Source organism: Podarcis cretensis (assembly GCF_951804945.1).
Source record: "Podarcis cretensis genome assembly, chromosome: 17".
Lineage (NCBI taxonomy): Eukaryota > Metazoa > Chordata > Lepidosauria > Squamata > Lacertidae > Podarcis > Podarcis cretensis.
Window position 1 is genome coordinate 21,590,076 of NC_137187.1, and position 17,775 is coordinate 21,607,850.

The window sequence follows — 17,775 nt, forward strand, 5'->3', positions numbered from 1 at the left end:
TCTCCCCAGAATACCCCTCGGAGTCATGCTACATGTTGATGTAGGATGCTTCCAGGCCACTATATGGGTATTTATTTTATTCAATAAATTTCTATACCACTCTCTATGTAGTGAACACATTAGAATAAAATACAAATTTGCAGAACCCGTTTCAATTCCCTCAAAGCCCTTTTGCCTCCAGATTTGATTCGTTTGAAAAATTCAGTAGCAACACTCACAGTTCAATCCTATGCATGTCTTCTCAGAAGTAAACCCCAACGTGTTTGGTGAGGCTTATAAGATTTCAGCCTTGATACTTCAAAAATTGAGCATCAGAAAAAACTGACCAGAAGACGTTCCCTTTTTCTAATCCAAGTTTGTTGTAATTATTACTGGAATAGACTGATGTTTTGGTTGGTAATCCATAGTTTCAATCCCTACACCGATAGTGAGTAAAAGAACAAATCCTATTTAGTTTTTTTTAAAATGTATTTCATTCCTTTAATTGTTGTCCCTGTCATCCAGCTAACTTCGAGGGCCAACAGTATGATAGCATGTCTAATTTTTGTTTTTGTTTGGTTTCAATGTTCGGAGAACACAAATGCCATCTGCTTTGAACTGTTTTGTAACCTTAAAATATTGATCAGTGCAATCCTGTGCATGTCTGCTCAGAAGCAAGGGTCTATGACTTCAGTGGGATTTACTTCCAGGTAACTGTGTATAGGATTGCACCCTAAATTAAAGGTTCGTGTAAGTAGTATTTTATTTCAGTGAATTTCTCTTTGATCATTACACTTTTGAGTTCCCTGCACTTTTTACTGGAATCTCATTTATTTGGCTACATTCATAATATTTAAGAGCGTCAATTAAGTGTATCTTCTAAAATCATGGTGATATTTCATGAATAGTTCTATTGCATTTATCAGAGAACTGTGGAATGGAGCCTTTTATATATTTGGATTATATATATATATATATATATATATATATATAAAATTCTGAATTAATTTGATATTTTGGGTAAATTAATTTGATATTTGGATGTGTATGGTTGGATCCAGATCCACCTTTCCCCAAATGAAATTACTTCTGCTGGTGGAAGAAGCTCTAACTGATTACTGTCTCCTTGAGGAAGGAGGGGAGGCAATTTAATCAGTCAACTCTTTCTTACAACACTTCAGAAGGTCCTCTAATTCTCAACAGAATTGGTTTAAAAAACCCTTCTTCCCTTCTGTTAGAATGAAACCCAGCTCAAGGAACTGAACCCATAGAACTGTGAATTAACTTTATGCTGACAATCTGCACGTTATATCAATTCATTTCAGATGATGAGAAGTTTTCATGTCCAAGATATGCAAAGAGGTGGTTCTCCTGGAGAGTAAAGAGGGTTTTTTTTTTTTTACAGATTACGCCACATGGGAGCATCATGTAACTGAAGCAATATAAACACACTGTTCCCTTTATGCAGGCCTCATCTTATGTTTTGTTTTCTTTGCAGAGGTTACTATATAGTAATTGTGCCTTTGATAAAGAAGTCTGATGGAAAATTCATGAAACCACGAGAGAGCCCAGATGAAATGGAATTAGACGAGGTATCATGTGCTTATTTTAGCTCTTTTTTCTCTGTAAAATTGTTTGTGATAGAAGCAGCCTTAATGATTGTGTCCAATTAATGCACCCATGTCAGCAAATTTGACTTTTTTAAAAAAAATAAAAATCTTATCATTTTGTATTTGAGTTCACCTCTGGGGACAGAAACAAAAAGCTAATTACTTAAATTAAAAGACATTAAGTTGCAATGAGGCACACACACTGTCTGATCTTTGTTGGCATTAATATTTTATTCCTTGCCGATTATAAGACATAATGCAGTAGGTGAAATGAGTTGTCAGCAAAAACTTAATCACCATTGATATGAACTCCAATAAAGGTCTGGTTCGTTTAATGGGGTGTTTGCCAAAGCTGAATCACATGCTAAGTTGCAATTTGCTCTGCAGTTTAACATTTGACCTACCTCTCAGTTCTCTTTACTTGATTCTCCTGTGCTGGTATATGTCTGTCTCAGGCTCGTTTTCCTCTACGCTCCAAGATTAGGCACAATGAGAGAGACACCTTACATATTCACCGAATAGCACTGTAATAACTGGGCTGTTAATTAACATATATTTACCTGTCAGTTTATATCTTGCTTGTGGGCAAATTACTCCATTAATTTCAAAACATCCCATTATTTTGACACATATGGCATTTTGAAATGATTGAATTTTTTATTTTATTTTATTTTTTAAAAAAAACCTTCTTCTCGTTCAGTGTATTAGTTAATAGAGAGATGAGTAAACTCTATACTTGAAAATTGCAATCCTGTCTGAAGATGTGTACGGAAGTACTTTATATAACACACCATCAGACTCAAGTTCAGGTGGGCACAACTGAATTTGGAAATCTCCAATTATTTTGGGAACAACCAATTATGATTCTTGGATTGCATTTTTACATGCTCTCAGACCTAAGATGAAAGGACATCTGTGCGAAAGGGAGACATCAACAACACTGAACTACTTGCAAGTAACCTTGGATGAATTCCCTGTGATGAACTTGCATAGCATGCTTGAGCGTTCATATGAATTCAGCACATACAGATGCAGAGAGTCTGGGTCAGAAAGTGGAAGGAAAGGTCTTCAGCAGATACTGGCCCCTTTCTGTTAACAGTGGCACTTGTTAGTTTGTCATAGAGAGCTTAATCTGCCTAGTAGAGTTTGCATTATCAATGCTGAAGTTCCTGAGGACCAACCTACACATCCCTCTTAATGGGTATAATATGTAGCTACATCTTCAGTTTTTCCTTCATTAATTAGGTGGAGAGTGGAGTGTTGTCTGGCCACAGCAGGCAGGGAAGCTGTTCCCTCCCCAGCTGTGATCGAAGTGGAATTTAATCCTGTGCACAGCTAGAGGGCTTAGTAAAAGGTGAAAGATTTCTAAGATCTGAGGAGAAGCCATAGGTGTGGCACATAGCTATTAATGATAAATTAACGTGCTATTAAGGTAAGACTGGACGCAGGTGGCGCTGTGGGGTAAACCACAGAGCCTAAGACTTGTCGATCAGAAGGTCGGCGGTTCAAATTCCTGCGATGGGGTGAGCTCCCATTGCTCAGTCCCTGCTCCTGCCAACCTAGCATTTCGAAAGCACGTCAAAGTGCAAGTAGATAAATAGGTACCGCTCTGGTGGGAAGGTAAACGGTGTTTCCGTGCACTGCTCTGGTTCGCCAGAAGTGGCTTAGTCATGCTGGCCACATAACCTGGAAGCTGTATGCCAGCTCCCTCGGCCAATAAAGCGAGACGAGCACCGAAACCCCAGAGTCGGCCACGACTGGACCTAATGGTCAGGCGTCCCTTTACCTTTACCTTTATTAAAGTAAGATGGAATATGCAGGAGAAATGATTTTGAGGAGATGTGGGAGGTATTTATAGAATTTGTGCTGTTGAAATGGAAAGGGGTCAAACCATCACAAGAGGTGTTGAAATTTTGGGAGGTTGGATAGTTACAATGGAATGGCCTCGGGGGTGGGGTGTACATTTTTGCTTTTATTTATTTAGTTAGTTAGTTATTATTACTTTGTCAAAATGAAAAATGCTACATTCAACACTGGACAAGTCTCCTGTTGCAGGTTCAACTCCAAATTCTTTTTGGGGTGCTGATACCTCAGCAGTATTCAAAGGAAGTCTCCACGTTCTAGACATCTGTAGGGTCACAACATGGGCACCCATCCACACATTCATCAAAATTATAAAGTGGATACGGTGCTTAAAATTTAGTAGTCACAGTATTCCCTTCCTTACTCCAATGGGCTGTTCGAAGGGCTTTTACCTTGGCCCGCTGTCAGGCTCTCCCTTCAGCAATTCAAGAAGGCTGCTATAGGAAGATACCATACGAGGAGAGGAAATGCCCATGGGGCTCTGGGCAGCAGGAAACAATGGAACATGCCCTTCTTCGTTGCCAGTATTATAGAGACATTCGAGCCAGGTTTATCCAGCCCATCCTATATAAGTTCCCAGGGCGTTCAGAACAACACATCATCTCCTTATTACTATAGGATGAAAGCCCAGTCTATGAAATGCTCTCCCCAGGGAAGTTCGCCTGGCGCCCTCACTATACACCTTTAGGCGCCAGGCAAAAAAGTTGCTTTTCAACCAGGCCTTTGCCTGACTAGATCTTCTGTACATCCTATACCCTTTTTAAAATGCTGGCTCTTTGGGAATTTTTTTTAATTGGGTTGTTGGTTTTGTTTGGATTTTATGTATTCGATATTTTATGTGAACCACCCTGAGACCTTCAGGTATAGGGCAGTATAGAAATTCAATAAATAATAATAATAATTAATAAATTCCTACTGAGGTCATCCCAGTTATCTGAAAATTCATTATCATGCGTGAGGTATTCTAGTTCTGTGTTATTATACAGTATCTTTTTGTGTCCCTGTCCTTGTGGCATCATTTATTGTACTGAGTGTCATTTATAGACTTCACTCATATGAGGGATTGAGGGGGTCTCCATAGTTCTGTCAGTATGGTCTGTACAGCGGCATGGCCCCTCTCTGTGGAAGAGGAGGCAATATTCTTCAAATCCTATACCAGGCACCCCCAAACTCAGCCCTCCAGATGTTTTGGGACTACAACTCCCATCATCCCTAGCTAAGAGGACCAGTGGTCAGGGATGATGTCAATTGTAGTCCCAAAACATCTGGAGGGCCGAGTTTGGGGATGCCGGGCCTATACCTTGCCTATATACTCCCCCAGCTGGAGGAACCATCCTGTTAACTGATTGTCCTCCACTCTACTCTTCAAATAGAAATTCATAGTAACACCAATTTCCATTTTCTTCACAAACAACAACAACAACAAAACCCTAAAGAGCTTACTCTCTTTGAATGACCCCAACAAAAATATAGTCCAGTCTCATTTCAGGCACAATGTCTACACAGATTTCCTCAGGACTCAGTAGAACCCATTGGTCATTGTTATGAAGAATGGGAGGTCTCTGTATTTCTCTTAAGCCATTAGCCATTTCCATGACTTTCGGCTGTGCTTTGCTTGTACTAACAACATTCAGTATGTGCAGACTGCTTGCTTTAATGTGGTTTCTTCTTTTTAATGACCTGGAGTTTTCTAGAGAGGCAAAAAGCAGCTAAACTCAGTTTTAGTTGCCATCAAACACAGCGGAACAATTAAAAATTCAACAGTCCAGTTACGGGACCCAGACCAATATTAACTTGCAAAACTACACAGTCCATTTCAGCAAAATTAACAGATTCCAGTCTGAATTCTGTAGTTGACATTGACCTTTCTCGCCATTAAGTTCTTTGGGTCTGTGCTGCTGCTGCTGCTGCCGCTTTCCATAACAAAGGGTCATTTTAATCATCGTGCAAGTTGTGGTGCATTAATCTGTATAATAGTTTGATAAAGGACATTTATTAAATTCAGAAACATTTGGGGCAGGATGGGTTCTTTTCCATTTTTTACAGATGCAATTGAGACCACATTGTAGAATTAATGGTGGAAGAAATAAGATATGCATTGACTGGAAAATGAAAATTGTTTCTGATCGAGAGCTGAAGCCCTTCATATATCTTTCAGAATTGCTTCCAATAGTAACTCACGAGGGGACAGAAAACATCTCCAAAGTGAGCTACTCTTCATGCAGAGACTCTGAAGTTTCTGATACTTTAGATTTTTTTAAGCTTCTAAGAGAACTCCCTGTTTTAAGTTGTGCATATTAATTCTGTGCTCATGGAATGCCTATACAAATATTATCAATGCAGGTGTTCCAGCTTTGCAGCGGTGATACATTTATCCATAACAATGAAGTATCAGGAAATACAGTGACTTCAGGGTTGTCTCTGTAGGCAGAATTAGCCTTAGATTAGATTTTGCCATTAGAGCTAAACTCCTTGCCTCTGAAATTGCTATGCATTGTTCAGTCACTTTTCATGGAGAACGCAGATAGTTTCATGGTCACATTGCCATAGTTCATTGTTTCCTGTGTTGTCCTGCTGCATGTTTTGTGACTTTTTATCATTAGTATTTTTCAGTAAAGCACAATTGCAGCTCTATCCTGTCCTGTGTGTGAACACATAAAAGACTATCGAGGCCTCAAAAGGTCCTTGTGCTGAAACATTTTCTTTATTCTCAGTCCATGCACATTTTAACGCTTCTTGTTGGTTGCTGCAAGGAAATTAGTGATGAATAGCCTTTCTTAATTACCTCGGTGTCAGTTTCTGTATCCGCAGAGGAGACGATCTTTGATCACTTGTTTCTTCTCATTTTTCTCTCAGTTGTTTATAGCACAACAGTATTATTTTGCGATTTGAAAGAAGTAAGAGGACACCAGTAATTAACATGAACAAGCACTGGCAAAATTAAGAAGCTATTCATCATTAATCCCTACCTCCCCCACACCCCCACCCAGTTCAGCAGGAAGGAATTGGAGATCTCCAGGCAGGAAACCTTTAGTTAACACTGGAAAGGGTATTTGTTGAATGGGACTTCTCACAGTGTTGGCACTGATAAAAGTATTGACGACTGATATAGTGGTATATGTGAAAAGGACCTAGGGGGCCTTAGCTGACCACAAGCTTAACACGAGTCAAGAGTGTTATGCAGCAGGAAAAAAGCTAATGCTATTCTAGGCTGCATCAACAGAAGTATAGTGTTTAGATCAAGGGAAGTAATAGTACCATTCTATTCTGCCTTGGTCAGACCACACCTGGAATACTGTGTCCAATTCTGGACACCATAATTTAAGAAGGATGTTGACAAACTGGAACATGTGCAATGGTGTCTGTCACTTGAGAGGTGCCCAAGCGCAGCTCCAGCTGGAAAAAAAAGCTCTGCCCACTGGGTATATAAAGGGCAAGGTGGTCTCCTTTAGGCATCTTCTGTCATATGCAGTGTCCGACATCTGTAACAGAGTATGGAGAAATAAACTAAAAGAAAGTAACATGAGCCCAGATTGGCCATTATTTCAACGATAATGTAGCAAACCTCACACATAAATGCTATCTGCACAGCTGAAGAGAAGTAATGCCCTCTCTGACCACTAACATTTTGCATTACGAAAGTCTGGCTCTTGAGAACATATTTCCAGGGCAGGCATAGGCAAACTCGGCCCTCCAGATGTTTTGGGACTACAACTCCCACCACCCCTAGCTAACAGGACCAGTGGTCAGGGATGATGGGAGTTGTAGTCCCAAAACATCTGGAGGGCCTAGTTTGCCTATGCCTGTTCCAGGGCGTACCTCCAACAGCAACTTCCAAAAGCGGTAGGTGATGATACCATTTACCCAATGAAGCCTAGAAAACTTAAGGAAGGATGTTGATGAATCTGTAGTAAAAGCTTTAGAAGATGCTTAAGAATGTTTACATTTGTGCACACCATAAACCAATTTCAAATAACAGAGAGAGAGAGAGAGAGAGAGAGAGAGAGAGAGAGAGAGAGAGGTGTCTTTTCCTTTCATATGCTGTTCAAATTGAATTCACTAAGCACTGGAAGTCCCACCATCCCATGCATTTTATTATTCTGTGAACCAACAGTGAAGATGATATTATTTCATGTAAGACTCTCTCAGCAGAGTCAACTAATGCCTCTAACTTTTATGCTAAATGCCATTTATACATTTATTTTCTGCAAAAGGGTGTGTGTGGCATCTAAATATTGCATTTTGTGCCTTTTGTAAGTTCTGCCTAGCTTTATTTTCTAAGTACATTGCATTTAAACTTTCTTCAGCTGAAATCCTAATATTAACATGAAAATGCCTTTGCTAAATAATATTAAAATGCATTTCTAAATGTTGTGAAATCTGCAAGAAGAATGTATTACAAGAATCTGCAAGAGTATTACAAAAAAAAAAATACACACAAGAATAAGAACATATTATGGACGGGATCTGGAAGGTATTTGGGAACAGATTTTGATGACTTCATTGCTTTTCAAATTAACCTTGATCGGGAGGGGGGAAAGCATCTCAAGGGATGCACATGATGCTAATGATATATGACAACAACATCATCTATAACTAAAATATGAATGAAGGAAGGGGTGCACTTCAGGTCTATTCATTCATGTGATTTAGGGTGAAATCTTCCTCCTCTCTTACTTATGCTAGTGCAGAGACATACACATGTAATCACAAATCTTGATTTCCAAATGAAAACCAATTTCTCAATTCTTTTGGCATGGGCAAAAATAAATATTTTGTACAGTTGTCCCTTTACAAAATTTTACTCCTTTGGTTCTAGAGACCAGACTTATATGTAACTTCAGCTTCGACAATTAAGGATGAATGTAAACGTCTTTTTCTACAATACAGTTTTCTGTACTGTCCTGAACCTAAGCATACCCGGGGGCAAGTCCCGATAGTGCACACAGTCCCAAGGGCAACACCCAAATGGTCAAAAACTGGTCCAGGTATGATATAACAAGCAAGGTCAAACTGCTGCCTCCAGGTTTGGGACCTGGGGTTTGTCCCGAATTCACAGGCCGGTGGAGTTCCTGAAGCAGCCAAGCTGTGCTCCATCGACGGAGAAAGTTGTGCAGACACAGAGTCTCTGCCTTGCTTCCCTTCTATCCTTTGCAAGCTTGATTGATGCACCTTGATTGATTGTTCCAGCTGAGTAGCTGTGTCTCTCCACTTAACAAAGCCGGTGGCCCTCACCTGCCCTGGGCCTAATCTAGCTGAGGGACCACAACATCCTAATGAGTCCCATGATCTCCACCTGGCCCCTAGTGAGCTGGGCTGTGTTCCCTTACCTGCTTCAGTCTCCTGGAGTGCACTTCCCCCTGTTCCTGACACCTCAAAGCCTTCCATGTCTGTGAAGATGGGGAAACCTCTGATTCTGATGATGTGTTCCCTCCTCTGTCTCCCCTGAACTGTTGGCTGGCCCTGCAATGTCCTCTGACGTCCTGTGAGTTCCTCCTAAGTCCCCAACCTCCCCTTCCCCATATTCAGCTAGTCCTGGTGTGTACCAGTTGTGGCTACACCCTTCACCATGATCTTCTTCCCTTTCCTCTGTGTCATTGCCAATCCATATGTTCTTAGAAGGTCATATGCACTCCTCTTGCTAGCGTATCTTGTAAACATTTTTGCTAACTGAATACTTATTTCATTCCTAAACCTGTTCACTGGTATTGACATTCTGCAGCATAGACATAATGTCACGATTTGTGGCATTAATAGTTAGTTAAACACAATGTGTGCTGGGCCTGGGGGTAACCTATGAAACGCGGTCCAGGACTGGTCCAGAATCTGAAGGTTCTGCTGGTAGCCAGTCCAACAGGGCCAAGGCAGGATACAAAGCAGGAAACCAGGCAAGGGCAGGTACAGGATCTCAGTCAGGATCTGGCATACAGCAATGTTGCTCCCACAACCTGAGGCGGGGTCCAACAGCCTTTTATCTTTGTCGGGGCAACAGCCGGTCCTGATCCCCTGGTGACTCACCTCCCTGTCTTGCCCAAAGGCGAGCACTCCTCCTGCAAGTCCTCAGGTCTCTTCTTCTCCCAGACCTTAGTCTCTGCAGTTCAGGAGACATCAGTGAGTTACTGGACCCAAGGGCCGCCTCAGCCTCCCTTGACCCAACCAATAGTAGAGCAGCTGTAAGTGATGGCCCATCTGAAGGCAACAAGGTAATCCCTGCATCTGGAGCCAGGGCAAGGTCAGGCCCCTGACTTGGCCCAGCTGGTGTTCGTTGCAGGGGAACCTGTGCAGACTGGGACTCTCCAGGATCAGGCCCCAGACTTGGTTCAGATGATGCCCGAGGAAAACTACCCAGTGCAGACTGAGTCTCCTCTGGTCCTGAGTCCGAGCCTGAGTCCCAGGCCATCACACAATGTGATGATAAATTAGGACCTTTGTACTCACAGGAGGAGTGCTCACCTTCGGGCAAAACAGGGAGGTGAGTCGTTGGAGGATCAGGACCAGCCGCATCTGTGGCTTCTTTGGGGGCCCGCAGACACTCGTCTGTGCAATAAGCCAAGGTTTGGTTTAGCATGATGTGTTAAACAAGCACTAAGCTAACTGCATAAATGGTGTAACTTTTTTAACAGTTAAAAACAGTTAATTTTTCTTATTTAAAAAAGTTTTGGGGTGTGGGTTGACTTGCAGTCTGTTGATGTCGTAATGAGTGCCGTAGATCGCTTACCTTTTTTCTGTACTGGCTGTAGCATTTAAAAAATATTTTGCTTCAATTTTGCAATAAAAAACCATTAACTTGATGAAAAAAGTGTCTTGTTGTTGACTGTCATTTGATATGTGATGGGGGGGAAATGATAATACTCATATCTCAAATGCCTTGTAGTCTTTATTTTTTTGTGTGTTTTCCTTTAAAAAGAATTAGTGTGGACAACAATATCAGTAACTAAAAACTCATTTTTAAAAATCTGATGTTGACATCCTCTTCTTGCTAAGAATAAACAGTATATATGAGATTTACATATATAAATGAGATGTACAACTACGCTATGCATTTCCATTCAGTAGTAAGCCCATTGAATTGAATGGTACCTACTCCTATCTAAGTGTAACAGAGGTTTTTCCTGAACTGAGAATGAGGCTGCAAGTTGTGTGGAACTCTAAAGAGGCGTACTACTTAATATAAAAGTGCTGGCATTATTGTAATTTATAGCACACTCCTGTACATTTCTATTCTGGAGCAAGCCTCCTGGGACTAACTCCCAGATAACTGTAACTGGGGTTGTCATGAAATGACACTGAATTTTATTTTTTGTAGTTCCTAGGACTTAATACATTTTTTAAAAAATCAGCCTGTCAATAAGTTACATTAATCTTGTTTACAGTTATCTTTCTGTTTTCTCCCTTCTCTCTCTCTTTTTTCCTCTCCTACTCCAAAGCTACTTAAAGAGATAGCACGGAAACGCCGAAGTATTCGTTTGGGGAGGGAAGCAGATTTAAAGCCATATATTGCAGCACACTTTGAAGTTCTTCCTACTGAGTTCACCCTGGGGGATAAGAAACAGTATGGTGGTTTTGAAAACAAGCAGCTCCAAAACGGCCAAGAATATGTCGTCTTTATTTTAGCTGTTATGGAACACTCGGAATCCGTAAGTTGACTGCAAGTTTTATGTTGTTCCTAAAAATGTATCTCTCCGATGCCTCCATAGCGTTCGAGCAAACGCTTGACATTTCTGTTCCTTTCATAATATTAATTGCATATTGTGGGAAATGGCGCTTTCCCTTGACTTATTTGAATGACTTTGCCAGTTTTGGATAAGTCTCTCTACATAAAAGTAAAGATCCTTTTCACATACCCAGCAATCTGGATAAGTTCAGTGCACAAGGATGCTGCAAGTTTGCCCAATGCCTAAATTGCCTTATGGATTGCCTTTATTCCAATATGCACATGCCATATATATATGATTTTTCCCACCCCTACCCCTCCTTGCACACATGTGGGGCCGGATTTAGGTTTGATGAGGCCCTAAGCTCCTGAATGTAATGGGCCTTTACATGTCCAGCTGTCCTTTATCATCAACAAATACTTGTTGTTTTTTTGTGTTGAATATCTGCTATATGGTAATTTATGGACCTAATAGGTATCTAAAGCCATTTGCACATAACAGAATAACCAGTCCATGCAGAATGTAGGCACCCTATATATAGAAATGTTCAAACCAGTGATATTTTAGGGAGCAGGCTAGCAGGCAGAGCCCATTACTTACATCAAAGGAGCCTACACAACACAAAACACTGCTGCTGTATGTAGGTTTTATTTTATTTGTTTTTTATCTTATATTTTGGAAATGTGCACCCAGTTTTTTCCCCTTTAAGTTTTTTAGGGGCCCCCAAGACATAGCTGTCAACGTTTCCCTTTTTCTAAGGGAAATTCCCTTATTCCGAATAGGATTCCTTGCAAGAAAAGGGAAAAGTTGACAGCTATGCCCCAAGAGAGTGGGGCCCTAAACTTGTTTAGCTTATACGTAAATCTGACACTGCACACATGCATGTAAAAGGTTAACGGTTATGCATTCACAGTGTGCATGTGTTGCCATATAGATATTATCGGGGGATTCAACAGAATTTTCTGGCTTCAGTAAACTCTCTGTGGGCTGGACCTTCTGAAACACTTGCAAAAGGGGAAACACATCTGCATAAAATTTGCATAGACTTGTGTCCTATGCAAATTTCTGCCCACTTTTGCAGATGTAGTGGAGGGCCTCAAAACAAATTGGGGAACACACATGTAATAAAATGTATGAGAGACAGAATGTGAACAGGTGAAGCTTTCCCCATAATTTTATTGCCATAGTAGAAATGGCTTATGCTGTTGAATTTCTGCCTGTTCCACAACTGTTAAAGGCACAAGAACCCCATTTCCACACAAACACACTCCCCAGTGCAAGTGCAAAACCATAGCCTAGGCTGAATGGAAGCTGCATTAAACACAAAGAGACTTACTTCTGAGGTGGCATTCTTCACAGTACATTCTTATTGAGAGCCTGGTCTTTAGCTCCTGTGCAGCAAAAGACACGTCTCAACCTCTTTGCAAAGTTTTCACATTTTGCATTTGCTGTGGGATTGGGGTTGGTTCCTTTAACATCCACTTGCACTTATTGCTTGTTAGTACTTGCACAAAATAAGTTACAATATGACCTTGAACCCACCATAGGAAAGATGCATCCTAGTTGCTAGGGGGGAATGAAGATAAAACTAGAGCGATTCCAAGGACTAGAAAATGAGGCAGAAGCAGGGGAACGGCACTAAGGGAGGGCAAAACAGCAGATCTTTAGAACCCCAGGGATTCTTATCACTTGGTTTCCAAACAACTCACTCATCAATCACAGCTCTGACTTCACTTCACTCATTAGTTAAACACACTGAAAGGCAGGAGAAGCCAAATTACAGAAATAGTTTTGAATGGTAGTTGCATGTTTCATTTCATAACTTCCTTTCAAGGAGGGCTAGAGACTTAGGGTTTTTTTTTTTTAATTAAAAAATGAAAGCTCAGAGTGTGGCTACGCTGGTGGTTGTGTGCCAGGCACATGAGTATCACCTGTTCCAGGTGTCTATGACCCTTGGCGGGTGCCAAGGAGACCAAACTGCGCATTGACTTGGCTCACATTTCTGGGTATGTTGAATCACTATCAACATTTTAACCATCACTGTTCATATCCTGTGCAAGTCATAAGGTTTGCTTCTTGAAATCTCTGATCGGTGTTACTGAGGCGTGAGCTTCGCAGTGGAGTCTTATCATGCCTCTGAAAGAAGGCTTTTCTTGCCGCGAGACATATTGCTCAGTCAGTGGTGCTCATTGCCAAACATCTTTGGAAAAGAGGGAACTAATCAAGGACATGCACAGCTAGTTTCTTTAATTATAGTAATTTGCCACTGACTTTATCAGTGAAATGTTGCAGAGTTGGAAAATAATGTAACGAAAAGGAGAATTCCTGAGGTGATCTAAATAATGAGTTGTGCTTTCCCTCTTATGCAATCCATCTCTTTCTTATGTCCCTTTTATGCTTGAGCTGTTTTAACTGCATGTAATACAGTTTTAAAAAATAATTAAGCACAAATGGAAAGAGGATTGTGGGAAGGTGTAGCAGTAGACATTAACTTTTTTACATACAAGTGTCTTCCTAATTGGCTCTTAAGCCTGTCATGTCTGTGTGCTGGGCTGAGCCTATTGAGATTAATTAATTCTAGTCAAAGGATTGTTCCCTGGTGGGGGTTTTTCTGTGAGTTTTGTCTAAGTGCAAGAGGGGCTTTTGTTTAGTCTACTTCTATGCTTATACAATGCACTTATTTGGTTTCCCTTTTCTACTTTTATCTTGAAACTGGCCCAAAGCTTTGAATAAAAGCTTTGAGTGTGAAATGGAAAAAGCCCAATACACCCAGCTTCAGTTGATAAAAACCCATTTTTTAGAGTATTTTTGAAAAATGGTACTGTACTGTTAAATATGAATCTTATTTCCCTCTAGACCATGTATGCAACCAGCCCATATTCTGAAACGGTTGTATCAGTGGATCTTAACCCCCAGCCAATTACAGATGAAGAAGAAGGCTTGATTTGGGTTGTAGGACCAGTTCTTGCAGTTGTGTTTATCATCTGTATTGTTATAGCTATACTCCTTTACAAAAGGTAAGTTTACAAAATAGTTTATAGTTTAGATAATAGTTTAGCTATATTAGTCATTCCTGGGGTAGAAAGAAATGTGATTCCTTTTACAGATGCCTTTCTCTTCAGTTTCATCAGTTACGGATACCTTTCTCATCCGTGCTGTTATGTCTCGGATACGCAAAATTCTTCTATTACAAGCCTTGGTTTTTCAGGAGCATTTGGCTGCGTATAGACTTCTGAGAGGCCTGGAAGTCTTTCCTAGATCTCTGTAGAGATGCAAAATAAAAATAGGAAGCAATAATTTCGCAAGGTTGAGTTGCCCCAATGGCAGTGTAAGCCTTCTGTTAGAACCAACGGCTAGGTGAGAAAGTTTAGGGATTGTTTTCTTTCTGCCATGTCTACTGGAAACGTGATACACCAGCTTATCTGGGCAAAAGCTTCCATGCACACACATCATTCAAGAGGTAGCAAGAACTAAAGTATTTCCTCAAATACAAAGAATGGAAACGTACTATAAATAACTGGTAGTTTAATAAAACTCAACCAGTGGATACTGTCCAGTCCTAAGGAAACTTTACCCCAAAGTCTAGGTTCGCAGCTAAATATGTACATTTTGAATGAGTTTTATTTGCCATTCTGGGGATGAACTTAATTCCAAACACAGTGTCCTATTTTCCTAGTGACCTCCAAGTTGTGGGCATTGCTCTTGTTAGGATACAGTTGGTCAGTTCACAGCAACAATCCAATATCCTGATGCCCAGCCATAAACCACAATAAATAAATTCAGCAAAGATGCTAGGAAGATGACCGCTTGCTAAATATGCTCAAGATTCAGATAGCTGTGTTGGTCTGACACAGTTGAAATAAATTTAAAAATTTTAAAAATTGTCCAGTAGTACCTTAGAGACCAACTAAGTTTGTTCTGGGTATAAGCTTTTGTGTGCTTATACGAAAGCTTATATGCAGAACAAACTTAGTTGGTCTCTAAGGTGCTACTGGACAATTTTTTAAAATATGCTCAGTTACTGATGCAGAAAAAGAGTAGCAGTAGCTCCTCCTTTCAGAAGTCAGATCAGGCAAAGATGTATCCATCAGCTTTTTCACAAAAGGTAAACTTGTTATCAACTACAGCAACTCTCCAGCCCCCAAGCCTGTCCTGTTAGGCTCCACCCATAAGATTTCTCTTCTTCTACCAGCTGGGCTTCAAAATCTTTCCACCCATATTCCAGAATCATCCAAAGTTAAGGCAACTAGTCCCAGCCCAATATGCAATGATGTTGAAAAATGGAGTGTTTTTATTCATTGTTTTATTATGGATTTTTGTAAGCCACCCGAAAGCTGGTGTTGAAAGGGGGCATATAAATGTTTTAATAATACTGATAAATTTGCAAAATAAATAATTTCTTTCTCTGATACTTGTGGCATAGCTGTAAGTACTACAAGTACAATTCAGCCATGCAAATCTAGTCCTTTGTAAGCCTACTTGGAAGTAAGTTACACTAGGTTTGGTGAAGCTTACTCCCATGTAATCCAGTATAGATTTGCAGCCGTCCTGTACTGTACCTAAATTTCAAAAATATCTGCATCTAAATTGGCATCAAATATGCAGATAGTGTTCATGCATTCAGTTCTGCAGGCCATGTTTGAGTCATACTACCATTTTCCTAAGTGTTTCCACCAACCTCTCCCTTTGTCACTTAATGATGAGTCAAGCGATACCCATACAATACCTCCAGTTTAAAGCACTAAATGAACTTGAATGGTGGGAACCTGGCAGCATCCCCTGGCCTTAGCCAAGCTGGCAGAAAGAGAGAGAATTCACCAAGGAGAAGGCAACAAGCTCCAGTACTTCTGGCAAACAGATGTTTATGGAGCTCAATGTGTTTTTTTTTGGAGAAGTCTCCTTTACCAGGAGCTGTAGACAAAACACAATTAAAAGAACGATAATGCTTAAGGGACAACATTGTTATTAACGCAACAAAACACGCAAAAGCACATAAACCAGCACATATAACTATGCACTCAAAGAATTCTCCTCAAGAAGGTAATTGTGCATTTTAACAAAAAGCGGGAACCTTATGTGACTGGAGCGTGTCTCCTTTATGTTTTGCTTGGCTAGGCAACCACAGATAGTTGCCCCCCCCCCCCCGAAAGATAACAGAAAGAGATGGAGCTCTTCTCTGGAAATGGGAGACCCACCTCAGCTTTTGAGAATCATGGCAAAATTAGAAGCTGTTGTGAAGTTTGCTGGAGTCTAGAAATCAAGTTGCAAATCAGTGCTTTGTGGTTCATCCAAGGTGCAGTGGGAGAGGGACAACAGTTGGTTGACATGGTGTAACTAGAAATAATTTTAATACATCCATATTTTGCAAATGTGTTCTATATGCACTAGTACTACTTTCTAGTGGTGAAAAAGTTTATCACAAGATTTCGGACAATATTGTTAAGCACAAAGAACGTCTGATCTGTGGAAACTTCTAGTATCAACATTGAAGGGTTTATCTTCCTTTGAACTAGGGAAAGCACTGAAGGTTTAGGCTGGCTTTGTAATATTTGCTTTATTTACCCAAATATATAAGCAGAGCAGAGAGAGGTAAACAGAGCCACAACCACTAGATGAATGAATGAATGAACTTTATTACAGTCACATACCAGGATAAACCACTAGATGGAAATTCTCAGAGTTCTAGAGGGAAGAAATGCCAGTTAGTGTTATGAAATCTATTTTTAAAATGTAGCTGGATTGGGCCTGAGCAATCAATTATTTCCAACCAAGTCGGACATTAATTTTGACAACTGATGTGCATATTTCAGAGCTTTGTTTAATTCCTTTTATTTATCTACTTAGTATATTTATATAATGCTGCCCAATAACATTTTTTTCTCCATTAGCTATCTTCAATCATAATTAGAGTAACATTTGGAGAAGGAACTCATATACAGTAGTGTACAGTTAATTTCCTTTAATAGGTTTTTCTTGGTTTTGCGTACATCGTGCGTATGGCAGTTACATGTGGTATTGTGTGAATTCCTTTCTGCAAGTACATGACCCGGGTGAGCTATAAAATCAGACATATACCAAGATCGCAATGATCACTTCCATCTTCCTTCAACTGTGGCATGTGCAGGGAGGAAAAGATTGAGATAATTTAATCAAGGGGAGAGGTTTCAAATGCATATCAAGTAAACCACATTCACCCTTGCGATGGAAGGATCTAAAATCAGTATAGCTTGAAATCTGCATGTTGAGCCAAAACATGAATGATTCGGGGGCCCGAGCAATTACCGTATTTTTTGCTCTATAAGACGCACCAGACCATAAGACTCACCTAGTTTTTGGAGGAGGAAAACAAGAAAAAAATATTCTGAATCTCAGAAGCCATAAAAACAAAAGGGATTGCCACGCAGCGAAAGTAGCGATCCCTCTTGCTGTTATGGCTTCTGGGATAGCATTTGCTCCATAAGACGCACACACATTTCCCCTTCCTTTTTAGGAGGGGAAAAGTGAGTCTTATAGAGCAAAAGATACGGTAGTTACGGCTCTGCATTTATTGTAGTACAAACAGATTAGTATGTTTACCACCTAGATATTCTCAGCAGTGGGGAAATTAGTGTTTTGTGTTTCTTATTGTTTAAGAGGCAAGTTGATTTTAAAAACAAAGACTTGGTGGA

The 17,775-nt window shown here is 40.3% G+C and overlaps 1 protein-coding gene and 1 long non-coding RNA gene across 27 annotated transcripts in view; one reads left to right on the top strand and one right to left on the bottom strand.

Moving 5' to 3' along the window:
- PTPRD (protein tyrosine phosphatase receptor type D) overlaps positions 1-17,775 on the top strand; it is a 1,166,566-nt gene that overhangs the window by 1,041,392 nt on the left and 107,399 nt on the right. For all 26 annotated transcript variants that reach the window (XM_079959081.1, XM_079959070.1, XM_079959090.1 and 23 more), the window contains 3 exons: positions 1,478-1,571; positions 10,880-11,089; positions 13,964-14,124. In XM_079959081.1, coding sequence (XP_079815207.1) covers positions 1,478-1,571; positions 10,880-11,089; positions 13,964-14,124 — 465 coding nt within the window. The remainder of the gene's footprint in view (positions 1-1,477; positions 1,572-10,879; positions 11,090-13,963; positions 14,125-17,775) is intronic.
- The window catches only part of LOC307206655, a 386,119-nt gene that overhangs the window by 184,610 nt on the left and 183,734 nt on the right, over positions 1-17,775 (bottom strand). The window lies entirely within an intron of this gene.